The 16,381-nt window shown below is 45.0% G+C and overlaps 1 protein-coding gene across 8 annotated transcripts; it reads right to left on the minus strand.

Moving 5' to 3' along the window:
* Positions 1 to 1,149: 1,149 nt before the first annotated feature.
* ZNF574 (zinc finger protein 574) lies at positions 1,150 to 13,031 on the minus strand. 8 transcript variants are annotated; one of them, XM_073602014.1, is made up of 3 exons: positions 12,938 to 13,031; positions 9,248 to 9,300; positions 1,150 to 3,971 (listed from the first exon to the last, which is right to left on the minus strand). In XM_073602014.1, the coding sequence occupies exon 3, from the start codon at positions 3,952 to 3,954 to the stop codon at positions 1,363 to 1,365; it is 2,592 nt and encodes an 863-aa protein (XP_073458115.1). In that variant the 5' UTR covers positions 3,955 to 3,971; positions 9,248 to 9,300; positions 12,938 to 13,031; the 3' UTR covers positions 1,150 to 1,362. The 8 variants fall into 8 exon arrangements, with proteins under 8 accessions (XP_073458115.1, XP_073458116.1, XP_073458120.1 ...); XM_073602015.1 differs by having other exon boundaries at positions 1,150 to 3,966; positions 12,828 to 13,002; XM_073602019.1 differs by having other exon boundaries at positions 1,150 to 3,966; positions 12,798 to 13,002.
* Between the last annotated feature and the right edge of the window lie 3,350 nt (positions 13,032 to 16,381).

Consider the following 16,381-nt stretch of genomic DNA (forward strand, 5'->3'; position numbering starts at 1 on the left):
TCTTTTGGCCCTAATTCTTGTGGGGATCACAGAAGTGCGCTTTGTTCTGCACTGCTGTTGGCTGATGTCACTGTGCTGGTTCAGGTTCTGGAGATATCCCGACTATGTTGGGATCCACCTAAAATCCCACGCAAGCAGCTGGCTCAGACATTCAGTGGGATGCTGGGAGCCCGAGTCAGCCAGACACTCCCGCCCTTCTCCACAGGCTGACACTCCAATGAGAACTGAAGGGGCAAAGCAGAGAGCCGGTGACTGACAGTCACTGTTCTCTAAGAACCGAGCGATCGGCGGCCTTGATCACTCTGTTCTTTGTTTTAGAGGGATCAGGGGACCAATGCTGCATTCACCTACGTAATTATGTACTTTTTTTTTTTTTTTTTTTTTTTTAAATCTTATATTAATTTTCAATTCAACTTTAAGAGTAATTGCAGGCAACATTTCAAAAGTGGAGGTGTGAATTGGAGAAGCACTTGAGGTACGTTTAAAGTGGAGGAAAAGCTTAAGTAACCATTTTTAAGAACGATCCCTCGCCTCTTAAAAAAATAAATAAATAACACGATTGGGTGTACTTGCCTATTTATAATCTCGCAGGTCTGGCTCCGCCGCATTAGTGGGCAGCTGCTGCAGAGGACTGGAGGGAGCACAGACAATGGCTGGGTTATGGGAGCCTATTGGTAACATCACAGATCCCAGAATTTCCAACCAGTTGAGCACTCCCCGGCAGAGCTGCAGGGGCACATGACCAGAACGGATAAAAAAAAAAAAATAGGTAAAGTACACAGATCTTTTTCATACAGGTTAGGCAGGATGGGTAGGAGGAGAGGGAATATTTTTATGAATAGGTGACTTAAGCTTCTCTTCCATTTTAAGCACTAAAAAAAAAAAAAAAGGAGCAAAGGTTTGGCTTTTAACTTATATGACAGGTTTGCTTAAAGGGACTTCTGTTGTCATGAAGTGTGCGCAAGGGAAAAAAAAAAAAAAAAAAAAAAGGCAGTGTTGACTTGCAGATGTCGCCATATTCACACATTTCTTACCAGCTGCAGCACAAAAAAGGAAAAAAAAAAAAAAAAAAACAAAACAAAAAAAAAAAAACCCACACACACACACACACACACACAACACAAACATAGGACTGTCTACATTCACTAGTAAAAGGTAAATAACTAGAGGGTTTAATTAAAATATACATTTCAAACAACATGTTAAACTGGAAGGACACAAATAAAGCAGATTTAAACAGCGAAGGTGTATCCCTGCGACATCAGCAAAACAGGTAGCGCACCACACTGCTCCAAATAGATAACTCTGTTCTGTAGTTTCAGTAGATCACATGCTGGTTCCTGATTTTTAAGTAGACTTGACTCACAAGGTACCGATCTGAATGTTGCCCAAGTGTATATTCTCCACCTGCAAAGTCTCAAACTGGATATCCTGTACATTTATGGCGCTGCCTTCTGGGAAAATTTCCACAGTCTCTATAATGGGAATGGTTTCTACAGTCTCAACTATTGCCACAGCACTAGAGAGGTCCGCAGCATGGGCCTCGTGATCCTGCAGTGGTAGAGCCTGCTCTCGGTGCAGTTTCCTGTGCTTCCACAGGTTGGAAAAGGAACGGTACGCACGCCCACATTCTGGGCAGGCGTGGGGCCGCTCACCTGTATGAATACGCTTGTGCTCAGCTAGACGCACTGCAATGGTAAAAGCTTTGCCGCAAACATCGCATTTGAAGGGCTTCTCGCCTGTGTGAAGGCGAACATGGTCCTTGAGGTGGGTGGACTGGCGGAAAGCTTTGCCGCAAATTTGGCACGGGTAGGGCCGCTCCCCAGTATGAATTCGGCGGTGAACTTGCAAAGACGTTTCTGTGCTGAAGGTCTTATGGCATTCAGGGCATTCCAGGCTTCTGGAGCCTACTTTCGGCTTGTTCCGTGCTGGCAGGGGTTGTTTACTCTTTCCTGGGTAACCAATGCCACTTCTTGCGCCAGCGTGCTGAGTTGAAACATGCGCATTGAGTCCAGCATCAGAATTCACTTTCTTGCCGCAAACTGGGCACTCTAACTTGTCTCCCGGTCCAGCTCCAGTCCGGTTACAACGATGGTCTTTTAAACGCTGAGAAGATGGGTAGTTGGCGCCACAGTCTGCACATCTGAAAGGCTCTTCACCACGATGGCCAAGTTCATGGACCTCCAGTAATCTCTTGAGCAGGAAAGAAAGGCCACAAACTTGGCACTTGTACGGGTATTCCCCTGTATGGTGATACTGGTGCATGAGGAGGCGGTATGGACGGTGAAAGCTAACCCCACACTCTGTGCACTTATACGGGTAGGTTTGGCTGTGCACAACCAGATGCTGCTGGAGTGTTGAAGACTGGCTGAATGCCTTGCCACACAGCTGACACTTGTGCGGCTTCTCTCCAGTATGTGTAAGCTTGTGCCTGAGCAGATTGGCCTGAGCATTAAACGATTTACTGCAGACGCTGCAAGAATACGGCCGCTCACCTGTATGAGTTAGCATGTGGTTGCGAAGATGCGAGCGTTTCTTGAACGGCTTGCTGCAAGTTGGGCACTTGTGCCTTTTTTCCATTGCGTGCACAAAACGCTGGTGGCGCAACAGCTGAGACATCAGGGGAAATGCTTTACCGCAGGTTGAGCACACATAGCCCCCCGCAGAAGTGGGGAAGGTGCAGTCTGATTTTTTTTCTTCCTCTTGCACAGGTTCTCGAGTTTTAGTGCTGTGCATTCGTCGGTGGTAAAGGAATTTAGTCATGTTGACAAAGGTCTGGCCGCATTCACAGGAGTACAGAGGATTAGCCTGGTGGGTTCGGCGATGATTAACCAGGACAGATTCACTGGCAAAGCCCAAGCCGCATTCCACACAAAGATAATGATGTTCACTTTGATGTGACTTAAGGTGCTCTTCTACATCTTGGTGTGTAAGGAACACTTTACTACATAGAGGACAGTTAAAGGGGCCGGTCTTATGAGATATTAAGTGTGCTTTAAGTTCTCTCTCGCTCTTAAAAGATGCTTTGCATGTAGCACAAGACCGGGTAACGTCATTCAGAGCCGGTACTTGTTCCCCTACTGGAGGAGCCGAGACACCTCCACTCACCTGTCCGGGACGGTCAGGGGGAGCGGTTTCTTTCACTAGCTGTTCAACTATCTGTTCATTAGCCAAAGGCTGTGCTGCCTCACCTGACTGACTGCTAACTTCTACAGCATTTTCCTGGCCTTGGAAATGGGTGGCTTGGTGCTCCAGGAACTCCCCAGGAGTTTGGAAAAGCTGAGTACACTCAGAGCACTTATAAAACAAAACTTCCACTGCACACTCCTCCCCTACATCATCATTCTTTTTATAGGAATGCTCCAGGTCCACTAACACTTGGGTATGGGAGACCGCACCAGATGATGAGGTTGGGACATGAAAATGTTGCTGACCGGCAACAAGGTGGACCTCACCAGGTGTAGAGGGGTCACACATGAGCTGTATAGAGTCCTCCACAACATGGTCCTCGGTCTGTAACAACACCTTGGACTGTGGCACATTTTGGGGTGCCATGTGCGTGTATCTATGGGCCAGCCACAAATCCTGGCTGTTAAACAAGGCTTTGCATTCCTGGCATTCATAGTGAATTTCACTGCGAGACGGGCGCTTGATCTTCAGGTTTTCTGGCTTTGGAGGATTTTGGAGTAATCTAATATGCAGCTCCTGGTGGGCAAGTAAGTCACTGGGCGTCATCAGCAGCTGTCCACATTCCAGGCATTGGTACTGGTTCTCATGGGAGCCAAGATCCAGGACCTGGTACTCGGCTTCTTGGGTAGCGCCTGTATGGCTTTGTTGGTGCACAACAGCATCTTCCAAGTTGGGGAACTCCACTCCGCACTCTGAGCACACATAGCGGTGCTCTATAAACAGGACTGTCTCTTCTGACTCTGTCATTGCAGCATCTCCGCTCATCCAGACCAGAAACTAAACTGCCAAAAGAAAAGATCTGTCATTTTAACACTTCCGGACACACAAAAATAACAAATATACAGTGCAGTGTCAGTCCTCCCCAAAAGTGAATTCTCTCTCAGGGACCCTATTGATCGCTGTACTCTAGAGATCTCTATAATGAGCTTCCAGGTCTGCACATATACTGTGACCATTATGAGGAGTTCCAACTCTCCTTGCTGGCCTTTCCATTTATTTGATGTTATGGAGGATGTAACATGAAGAACTGGATCACACAATAGAGACGGGAATAACAAAGACCTCCCCCAGGTGGACAGGGAGTCAGATGTACAGCAGGGAGATCTGACCACAGCAACAGGAAAAAAGAAGCATCCACTAAATACTTTATTTTTTTTGCTGCAGGAGGCTTCCGCACTCCTCTCATCATGGACACGCTGGGTTATGGGGGGTCCCTCACTGTCCTCGTGTACAATGCAGGACTTTTGGTCCCACATTGTATATGAGGATGTCAGCATGCAATCACTAGTTGGAGCAACTTAGAAAAGAGGCTTTAGGGGGAGCAGACACACAGATGCCCACGGCAGCATAGACTAATGTATTACACCTAAGCCTGCTTTCACATGGGGCAGAATCTGATTCCCTCAGCAGGGGAACTGTCCACTGATCCCCTGCTGAGCAGAGCGGGCAGATGACAGGTCCATGTTCACTCAGTTTCTGAGACACGGACACAGCCCGCTCTGCTCTATGGGTGGCCGGGTGTAAATGGACCAGCTGTCTGTTAACACCCGACTGCCCTTCAATCTGCCTAGATGGAGCAGAATGGATCCCCTTAAAAAAATTTTAGCGGACTGGATCAGATTGGGGGTAGGCGGGTGTAAACGGACACAAGTCTATTTACACCCACCAGTCCATAGAGATACATGGATCATGTCAGTCTAAAAAAACTGACATGCGGAGCTGATCGTATCTCCCGTGTGAAAGGGACCTTATTCCTCACCCTCTAGACATAAAGTGATTGTAAAGTCAGGTTTTTCTATGCATTAAGATGAAAAACCTTGTGTTTGCAGCAGCCCCCCCTAATACTTACCTGAGCCGGATCTAGATCCAGCAATGTTGTAGGATTGTCTCGGCTGCCCAGGACTCCCCTCATTGGCTGAGACAGCAGCATGGCGCCATTGGCTCCCCCTGCTGTCAAATTAAGTCAGCCAATGAGGAGAGCAAGCGTCACGGCTCCATGTCCGAATGGACACAGGGAGCTGTGACTTTGCACGGGTGACCCCATAGCAAGCTGCTTATTATGGGGGCACTCAACAGGAGGGAGGGGCCAGGAGTACCAAAGAGGGACCCAAGAAGCACAGGATCTGGGCTTCTCTGTGCAAACCCACTGCGCAGGAGGCGGCAAGTATGACATGTTTTTTTTTTTTTAGTTAAGAATAACAAAGAGAATTTACAATCACTTTAGATTGGATTACCCCAGCATTTCAAATTCCTGATATGTGTCTGCTGTACCATGTACTTGTATGAGAAAGTATCCTGTTCTCTTTGTATTGCTTCCTTTGTGTGAAGTCCCTGGTGTTCCTGCCAGTTCCTTTCCTGTTAAAAACTGACCACACTAGGCAGGAGAACACACCAGTAGTCAGTTCTCTAGCTATGCTGGGAATTCAGCCTGTTCTCCTCCAATAAATCGGACTTGTCCTGACACGCCCCCCCTGCACAGCCATTCACTGGGAAGATCAGTGTGCAGTTTCTCCTCCCCCAGCTCTTATGCAGCTAAGAACAGAGGCAAAAGAGTGAATGTGATCACTTATAAAAACAATAAAAGTGGGGAAAAAAAATAAAAAAATAAAAAAAAGGTATTACCGTATATACTCGAGTATAAGTCGTTCTGAGTATAAGTCGAGGCCCTAATTTACCACAAAAAAAAAAAAAAAAAAAAAAAAAAAAAAAAAAAATGGGAAAAACTTAGTGACCCGAGTATAAGACGAGGGTGAGAAATGCACAGCTACTGTAAGTGGAAAAGAGGGTCAACAATGCCCATCTGCAGCCTCATTGTGCCCATTTGCAGCCATAGGTCCCCCGAACTTCAAACTCGGTAGTTAAGGGTTCCTAGATGCCCCCTAGCTGCAGCCAAAATTTGGGGTCTCTGAACCCAAAGGGTCCCGAAATGACATAGCTGCAGATGGACACAGTTGACTGATTTTGGGGCCCCGTATCTTGGGGCCACTTAGTGTTAGGTACCCCAAATTTGGTGTGCAAACCCAGTGGAACTAGCACCTTAAAATATCCAAAGCTAGGGTTTCTAGCACCAAGTGTCCCCGAGATACAGGGCCCCAAAAATCGGTTCAGAAAATGTCAAGCACTTTTCTGCAGCAGAGAATGACATTTTCCGAACTGATTTGGGGGCCCCGTATCTCGGGGCCACTTAGTGCTAGGAACCCTAGCTTTATTATTAGATATTTGAAGGTGCTAGTTCCACTGGGTTTGCACACCAAATTTGGGGTACTTAACACTAAGTGGCCCCAAGATACGGGGCCCCAAAGTCAGTCAACTGTGTCCATCTGCAGCAATGTCATTTCGGGACCCTTTGGGTTCAGAGACCCCAAATTTTGGATATGTTGTGGTACCAGTTCCACTGGGTTTGCACACCAAATTTGGAGTTCCTAGCACAAAGTGGCCCTGAGATACGGGGCCCCAAAGTCAGTTCGGAAAATGAAATTTTTTGCTGCAGAAAAGTGCTTGACTCAAGTATAAGCCGAGGGGGGTACTTTCAGCACAAAAAAATGTGCTGAAAAACTCGACTTATACTCAAGTATATACGGTATGTTTTTTTCTTTTTTTTATACCTACACACAAAATCTTTTGCCTTCATTTCAATTTCAAACTAAATGGGTTGTTTTACAATCACTTTAATGAGTTGCAGCAACACACAGTAGTGCACCAAGCAGGGTACAAGGTGTTGAGGTAACAGCCAATTCATTTCAACAGAGCTGCCGAATGCAATGAAGTTCAATGCACAGAAATGGGTTGGTATGAATGGGCTCTAAGTAGAGGTTGACCGATATATGGCGTTTTTTAATTAATCGGCATTGGCAGCGCGACTTGCAAATGACTTCTGTAATAGAAGTCAATGCAAGTTGCCTGAAGTCTTCTGTGGAGGACTTCTCTTCTCTCTGGGCAGCCTGCCAAGTCTGATAAGTGGAAACATTGTATCTTTTTAGTTTCTTTTATCAATGAACTGAACTCTGTGTGGAGGAGTTCTCAGTTTAACCATTTAAAGACTAAATCTTTTCTGACATTTGTTGCTTACAAGTAAAAATCCTGTATTTTCTGCTAGAAAATCACTTAGAACCCCCAAAAATTATAAATAATTTTTTTTAGCAGAGACCCTAGGGAATAAAATAGCGGTTGCTGCAATATTTTATATCACACGGTATTTGCGCAGCAGTCTTTCAAACACAATTTTTTGGGGAAAAAATACACTAATGAATAAAAAAAAACTAAGCAGTAAAGTTAGCCCATTTTTTTTCGTCCAAAAGTTTGGATTACCTGTATCACTTAAGGCTGCTTTCACACTGTAGCAGGCAGGCGTTGACAGTAAAACGCTGCTGATTTTTGGGGCGTTTTACCGTCATTTTAGCGGCGCTATTCGGCTGCTAGCGGGGAGCTTATAACCCAGCTAGCTCCCGAGGAAGGGGTTGAATGCGCCCGTAAAGCGCCGCTGCCAAATCTCTTTGCAGGCACTTCGGCAGTGGTGAGCATTCATTTCAATGGGCAGGAATGGTGGAGGAGCGGTATACACCACTCCTAAGATGCTGCTTGCAGGACTTTTTTTTAACATCCTGCCAGCGAATCGCCTCAGTGTGAAAGCACTCGGGCTTTCACACTGGGACTGCAGGGGAGCCGTTTTGCAGGCACTTTACAGGCGCTATTTTTAGCCCAAAAGCACCTGAAAAACGCCCCACTGTGAAAGGGGTCTAACTGTTAGATTTTATGAGATGAAGTGGGGAAAAAAAAAAAAAAAAAATCGGCATCATATATCGGCATCGGCCAGAGAAAAACCCATATCGGTCAACCTCTAGCTCTAAGTACAGCTGTATTAACTTTTAAAATGCCACTGTTCGGTATTCAGACTGCGTCTCTTTAACAAATTACAAATTCAGTTAAAGTAAACAAATTAGCAGGAAATAACTTTTAATAACCTGTACTAGTGTGATCTGCCACCTGCATACTCCTTCAGATAACATTTGGAGCACCAACAAGCCTCAGCATTTCCCGTTTTGAAAATATTGACTTAAGGCCTCATGCACACGAGACGCTGTTAAACTCGCGTTCAGAGGCAGTTGGATACTTTTTTCAACTGCCCCTGAACCCATTCAATGTTATCCTATGTGTCCATGTACACAGTCTCGTTTTTTGGCGTTTTTAGGCAGTTGCGTTTAACCTTGTTTTTCCAGAAGCAAAAAAATTGGTTCAGACGCAAAAGTTTTCCACGTTCCAAACGCGGCTAAACGCCGGTACCGTGTTTGCTTTTATAAGTGTTTTTTACAACCCGACTTTGGGGCCACATATCTCGGGGCCACTTGGAGCTAGGAACCCCGAATTTGGTGTGCTGACACAGTTGGACCAACACTATAACATATCCAAATTTGGCAAGTGGCCCTGAGATATGGGGCCACAAAGTTGGGTCGCAAAATGTTATTTTCTGCTCTGCAGACGCTTCTAGACCTAAAACGCGGCATGCAAACGCGGCAAAACGGGCGTTTCTGAACGCCGGTTTCAGCTTTTAAAAACATGCGTTCAGCAGAGTTTGCACTGGCGTCTCGTATGCATGAGGCCTAACACTTTCAACAAATCAATTCTCCCTGGAAGGGAACATGGGAACTCCAGCAGGGAGCCACTACCACAGAAACATAGAATGAGCAGAAAAATCCACTGGTCAGTGACCACTCAAATGAAAATCAGTTCTAGCTGAAGCTTCCAGTTTACGAGAATGCTCGTAATCCAATGTACTCGCATATTAAAGCAAGTTCTCCCACTGAAGTCAATGGAAACGAAAATAACTTGTTCCGCTTTAACTAAAGTTCTGCTTTAACTGCATTACATACTACTTATCCTACTGATGTGTGAGCTGTTTTAGAACTGCCCTATGATGATTAATGGAATAAAAGTAAAACTGGATGCGACCACTGTACCAAAAATATATGTCAATGTCTTAATAAACAATAACAATAATAATAATAATAATAATTTCTTCCAACTCTAGCTAGCCAATTCAGACAGAAGAGCATACACCTACCCGACTTCACAGCGAGCTGATCAAGGAGGCTTAGGTGTGTTCATGAAAGTGACCTACAAAAATAATAACTTCAGGTTAGATGGATATTTTATAATCAATAACCTGTGACATCACAAGTGTCCTAATATCAGCACAAGGCATCACTATTAAACCTTAACTACTAATACGCCCATATAGATGGAGAATGTATGGCACTTCTACCTATTAGAAGGGAAGGAAGTCTGATTTGATTTATTCAGCCATGTCTGGTTGAACTGCTAGAAAAAGACCATGTTTGGGTCAAAGCAAACCAATCATGTGAAATGTGAACCAGTTAAACAGAGAAATATGTGGCACCATCGCCAGCTTGTTCTATGACGTGCCGTCTCAGGGACCATCCTCCTTAAACGGGTTTAACATACCTAGCGAGTCACTGACCTGGAACAAGCAAGAAGGGAGTCCGGGTGTTTCATACTTTGCTGGCTGCATGCTTGTTCCAGGGACTTGCTGGCTGTAAAGCCGGGTTGAGGATGACCGTCTCCAGAACTGAATCTCTGGAAGCTCCTTCATTTGAGGTTCTCTTTAGTAGACAAAAATTATGTAGTCAAATCTGGTGATGTAGGCTTGTATACAACCTATTTAGGTTACATCCAATCAGACAGGACCTTGAGCTGCACAGTTGTTGGTAAATCATCAATGTTGTACCTTGTATCAGCCTGTTACAGTTTCTGTACAGCAAGGATGGAGTGTGTCAGGAAGAAGCAGCACAATGAGCTGATCTCAGCATGCTTCTTGTCAGCATATAAAGTGGAGGAGAGAGCAGAGTGACAGGGAAATTAGCTGTTGCTTCTTTTACTGCCCAGCCACATGCTGGGCTGTGTCCAGGACAAGCTGGGCTCAGAGAAAGTGGATTGAATGATGCTGGCTATGAGACTGAAGACATCCAGTGGCAGAAAAAAAACAAAAAAACAAAGTACTGAATGGTTCCTCTGGACTGAAGGCTAATATTGCAGCAAAAAGCAGGTTTTATTATTTTTCTTTTAATAGGCCATTTTTTTATATCATATTTTTGGCTGGAGCTCTGCTTGAAGTCCTTGCTGGGTTGTATAATCTTCCTCTAAAATAAATGGGGCCTACTCCCTCCGCATGGGAAAGGGATTTCTTACCAAAGGCACCACAGGAAGCACCCAGGAGTGGTATCAATTCTGGGGGTCCATGTGTCAGTGTGAGCGACGGTCAGCCCTGGAATCGACACCACAGCCGGATCATCAACATGGCAACATAGGCAGGAGCCTCGGGCCTAATGGATGTCCGGGGGGGGGGGGGGGGGGGGGGGTTTCCAGCTACAACCTTCACGTTCCTGCAGCAAACCAGGAGAAAGCACTATTGGTCACACCTGTGTAGAGGTCGACCGATATATCGGCCGATATTTGGTGTTTTTTTCTTAATCGGCATCGGCCGATTGTGCTGATAAAAAAGGCCGATATAACTCAGCGCGACTTGCAAATGACTTCTGAAGTCAATACAAGTTGCCTGTATTCTTCTGTGAAGCACTTCTCTCCCCTCTCTGGGCAGCCTGCCAAATCTGATAAAAAGAACCTGAATTGATACAATGTTTACACTTATGAATGAACTGAGCTCCCTGTGTAGAAGTTCTCAGTTTAACCATTTAAAGACTAAATCTTTTCTGACACTTGTTGCTTACAAGTAAAAATCCTGTATTTTCTGCTAGAAAATCACTTAGAACCCCCAAACATTATATATATATTTTTTTTAGCAGAGACCCTAGGGAATAAAATAGCGGTTGTTGCAATATTTTATGTCACACGGTATTTGCGCAGCGGTCTTTCAAATGCAATTTAAAAAAAAAAAAATACACTAATAAATTTTTAAAAAAAACTAAGCAGTAATGTTAGCCCATTTTTTTTCCTCCAAAAGTTTTGATTACCTGTTTTTGTGTATTTATTTTTAAGATATAGTTTTTTTTTATATTTTTTTTTAATCTAAATTCTACGTACAAGTGAACTGATTGGAGGTTTGTTTTGTTTAATAAATGTTTAAATGTAAAAAAATTTCTGTATCACTTACTTGCTTTCACACTGCAGCGGGCATGTGTTGATGGTAAAACGTTGCTAGTTTTAGCGGCGCTATTCGGCTGCTAGCGGGGAGCTTATAACCCAGCTAGCAGCCGAGGAAGGGGATAAATGCGCCCCTGAAGCGCCGCTGCCGAAACGCTTTGCAGGCGCTTTGGCAGCGGTGCGCATTCATTTCAATGGGCAGGAGTGGTGGTATACACCGCTCCAAAGATGCTGCTTGCAGGACTTTTTTTTAACATCCTCCCAGCGCATCGCTTCAGTGTGAAAGCACTCGGGCTTTCACAATGAGACTGCAGGGGAGCCGTTTTACAGGCACTTTACAGGTGCTATTTTTAGCCCAAAAGCGCCTGAAAAACGCCCCAGTGTGAAAGGGGTCTAACTGTTAAATTTTATGAGATGAAGGGAAAAAAGAAAAAAAAAAAAATCGGCCTAATATATCGGCCCAAAAAAATCGGCATCACATATCGGCCATCGGCCACCGAGATTTCTAAATATCGGCATCGGCCAGAGAAAAACCCATATCGGTCGACCTCTACACCTGTGTACCTGTCCGTCACTTCCGCCAGAAGAGGAAGTGGGAGCTGGGTACCTGTGAAAACTAGGTACCCGCCCTCCCCAAAAAGAGGAACATGCCAGGGAGTCACGACTACTTACATTGGAGTTCCGCTTAAAAGAAAGATTAAAAGTCAGCAGCTACAAATACTGCTGACTTTTAATAATCGGACACTTACCTGTCCCAGGGTCCAGCGATGCGGGGGCTCGAAGCCCCGCTCCTCCCCCTCCTCTCTGTGGCACCGCCATTGTAACTGTGGGCGCCCAGCTGTGACTGTCCAGGTAATCATCTGGGACCTGTGACGGGTCTCAGATAAATGCCGAGAGGGAGGGGGGGAAAGAGGTGATCTCTCTTCCGATGCCGCAGTGAGCCGGGAGGAAGTGGGAGCCAGATCCCTCTAAAAAGAGGGTATCCGCCCCCCCCCCCTCCCAAAAAAAATGACATGCCAAATGTGGCATCTCAGGGGGTCACCTTCCCTTAAAGCGGAAGTTCCATTTTTGGGTGTGACTCCACTTTAAGGAAAGCTGTCCCAAGAGAGGCCCCCGTGACCCGGCACAAGTTCACCAATCAGGACGCGGCCCGGCTCACATTATTGGAGCCAAAGGATCAGCATGGCGGCGTGCTGAGGAGGCGGGGCCTGGATGGCGGTGTGCCATGTGACTCCTGATAGGACAGGAAGGACGCGGCGGTGGTCTCACGTTGTACACTGCGGAGTCCTGCGACACCCCAGAGGAGCACAACGTCACAAAATCTCCTAAAAACAAAAAATGAGATGAAATAAACCAAAAAAAGGCACACTAAGTATAAAAATGGACTTTTCTAGGCATTCTCTGTATGAGGAACAGGCCCCACAACACTCCCCAACCCCCCCAGAGAGGGAACATCCTCTCACTGACTACAGGAAACCCTCCAGTACTCCCACCTATTTTAAGGGACTGTTCCTTTAAATTACCGCCAGTCTGGTGCAGGCCTACCAGCTCCCGGTGTGGTCAGAGTGTCAGCTCTGCGGGTCACAGGCCCGGTCCCTTCCTCTCCCGCCCCGTACACCTCTTCTCCTCTCACCTACACACCGCGCCGCTCTCTCAATGCGATTACAAGGCGGCCTCGCGTTGGCTGGCCTCACGAGACAGGGAACCAATCGGAATCTCCCTTCTTCGAGGCGTTCGTAGGAAGCGACGGCGGGTGACTTGACGTCACCGCATTGCGCCGCGAGCGCCATGTTTGTTGTGGGCAAAAACCGCCTTAAAAGTTTTCTCCCTTATTTGTGTAGATGACCATGGCTGGGTGGCCCTGTGAATTCTCTGTGAGGTTCTCAGCCGGTGTATAGAACGCGTTGAAGGTTTTGTGCAGGTTGACTGTGTTGTCATGGAGGTTGCCATGGCAGAATTCTCAGTAATAAAATGGTTCTTATTTACATCGCCTTGCTTTATTTAACCCATTGCCAACCACCCTAGAGCAGTTTACTTGCTACAGGGCAGCAGCTGTGTGCTGGATCATGCGTGATTCCGGACTTCCAAGTGGGGGGCGCGCACGTGACGTGCATGCCCCCGGCGTCTCGCTTCCCGCTGTGATTACACACAGCAGAAGCCAACGGGGCGAGTGCCAGGTAATCGATGTCCTCCGGCATCCGCTGATCATCAGGCAGAGAGACAGAACTGCGATCCGCCTATGTAAACAAGGCAGATCTCCGTTCTGACAGGAGGGAAGGGATGGAGTTTCTTCATACCGCCCAACATTTTGAGATGGGAATGAGGGATCCCTACTACCAAACATATGTAGGCACAGGACACACCCCCTGCCACACCCCCTGCCACACCTCCTTAAAGGATAATTAACTAAAAAAAAAGTTAATTAAATCCACAAGGGCTTTTTTTTTTCACCACTACTATTCCTTTATATTGGCTTTTAAAATTTACAAATGCAGCAATTTAAAAATTTGGATGAAAAGGTTTAGCACTGGGAAACACTTTTTGAAAGATAAAAAGTGCATTTTATAGACAACTATATAGATCAGACCAAAATGAGGGACAAATGAGGGAGAAAGAGGGACAGAGGGACATTGCTCCAAATCAGGGACAGTCCCTCCAAATCAGGGACAGTTGGGAGCTATGTTTCTGTGCCTGCAAAGCAGAGAATAAATTCCATCTCTTCCTCTAGTAAAAGCACCTCTACCTCAGTATAGTAAAACACTGGCTAGACACACATTTAACCCTTTGCTCGCCCCTGATGTTAACCCCTTCCCAGCCAGTGTCATTAGTACAGTGACAGTGCATATTTTTAGGAGTGTCACTGGTCCCCAAAAAGTGTCAGTTAGTGTCAGAATGTGTGCCGCAATATCACAGTCCTGCTATAAGCCGCTGATCGCTGCCATTACTAGATAAATAAAAATATCCCGTAAGCTATACCTTTTGCACAAACCAATCAATATACGCTTATTGGGATTTTTTTTTTTTACCAAAAATATGTAGCAGAATACATATTGACTTAAATTTACTAAGACATTTTTTTTTATTGGATATGTTTTATAGCAGAAAGTAAAAAATAATGTTTTTTTTTTTTTTTCAAAATTGTAGGTCTTTTTTTTGTTCATCATGCAAAAAAACAAATAAACGCAGATACCACCAAAAGAAAGCTCTATTTGTGGGAAAAAAAAGGACATCAATTTCATTTGGGTACAGCGTTGCAAGACCGTACAATTGTGAGTTAACTACTTCATCTCCGGAAGGTCCCCCCCCCTTCAAGAGGAAATAAACCCTGATGAGTTTTACTTCCTCTTTTTTCCACTACAAAGTAAAAGCATATTGGGCTAGTATGCATCACCCATAGCTCCCAACTGTCCCTGATTTCGAGGGACTGTCCCTGATTTGGAGCAATGTCCCTCTGTCCCTCTTTCCTCCTCATGTGTCCCTCATTTTGGTCTGATCTATATAGTTGTATTTAAAATGCACTTTTTATCTTTCAAAAAAGTGTTTCCCAGTGCTAAACCTTTCATCCACATAATAAATTGCTGCATTTGTAAATTTTAAAAGCCAATATAAAGGAATAGTAGTGGTAAAAAAAAAACCCTGGTGGATTCAATTAACCTTTTTTGTTATTTCTCCTTTAAGGGGGTGTGGCAGGGGGCGTGTCCTATGCCAACATACATTTGCTAGTAAGTGCCCCTCATTCCCATCTCAAAATGTTGGGAGGTATGATCACATACTATCCCATTATGTGGCACTTACCTGCAAACAAAGCCTGCGATGTCCCCGCTGGTGGCCGCGTCCATCTTCACCCCTCTTCCGTGACTTCCGTGGACTCCGGCTCTGTGACTGGCTGGAGCCACGTGATGTCACTACTGCGCATGTGCGCGGGAGCCATCAGTCATGGCACTTGCGAGCGAAGAAACGGCACGGAGGTCCATTTCTTCACAGCGCATGCGCCGATGACATCATCAGCGCACTACAAGGTAAATGTCTCCTAAACGGCGCACGTGTAGGAGATATTTCCACTACCTATAGGTAAGAATTATTCTAGGCTTACCTATAGGTAAAAGTGACAACCGGGGGGGGGGGGTTACAACCACTTTTATGACCAGGCCATTTTTTGCGATATGGCACTGTGTTATTCTAACTGACAATCGTGCGGTCGTGCGACGCTGTACCCAAATAAAATGTATGTCCTTTTTTCCCACAAATAGAGCTTTCTTTTGGTGGTATTTGATCACCTCTGTGGTTTTTATTTTTTGAGCTATAAACAAAAAAAGAGCGTCAATTTTGAAAAAAAAAAAACATTATTTTTTACTTTTTGCTATAATAAATATCCCCCAAAAATATATAAAAAAACAAATTTTTTCCTCAGTTTAGGCCAATATGTATTCTATAAGACCAACAATTTAAAAAATAATATATATTTTTTATTTTCTGCTATAAAACATATCCAAAAAAATATTTAAAAAAATTTAATTTCTTCATCAATTTAGGCCAATATATATTCTGCTACATATTTTTGGTAAAACAAATCCCAATAAGCGTATATTGATGGTTTGCGCAAAAGTTATAGTGTCTACAAACTATGAGATATTTTGATGAATTTTGTTTTATTTTTCATTTTTTTTACTAGTAATGGCAGCGATCAACGACTTATAGCGGGACTGCAATATTGCGGCAGACAAATCGGACACCTAGTTGACACTTTTTTGGGGACCAGTGACATTATTACAGTGACCAGTGCTAAAAAATATGCACTGTCACTGTACTAATGGGGTTAACATCAGGGGCGATCAAAGGGTTAAATGTGTGCCTGAGCCATGCTACTACTGCTGGGAAGGTGCTTTGACTAGGGGAAGGCAAAGGTCCACATTCCTGCTTTGCAGAAACACATTATCAATACCGTCCCTTCTGACAGAACGACCATTTGCCTTGTTTACATGTGTCCCGTGTAACCGGCGGGACATCAAGTCTACGGTACTGGCCGCTGGGCTCCCGTTATGTATAATCCACTCCCCAGACCTGGAAGTGTCAGATC

This window comes from Aquarana catesbeiana, linkage group LG10, assembly GCF_042186555.1.
Source record: "Aquarana catesbeiana isolate 2022-GZ linkage group LG10, ASM4218655v1, whole genome shotgun sequence".
In the NCBI taxonomy this organism is placed as follows: Eukaryota; Metazoa; Chordata; class Amphibia; order Anura; family Ranidae; genus Aquarana; species Aquarana catesbeiana.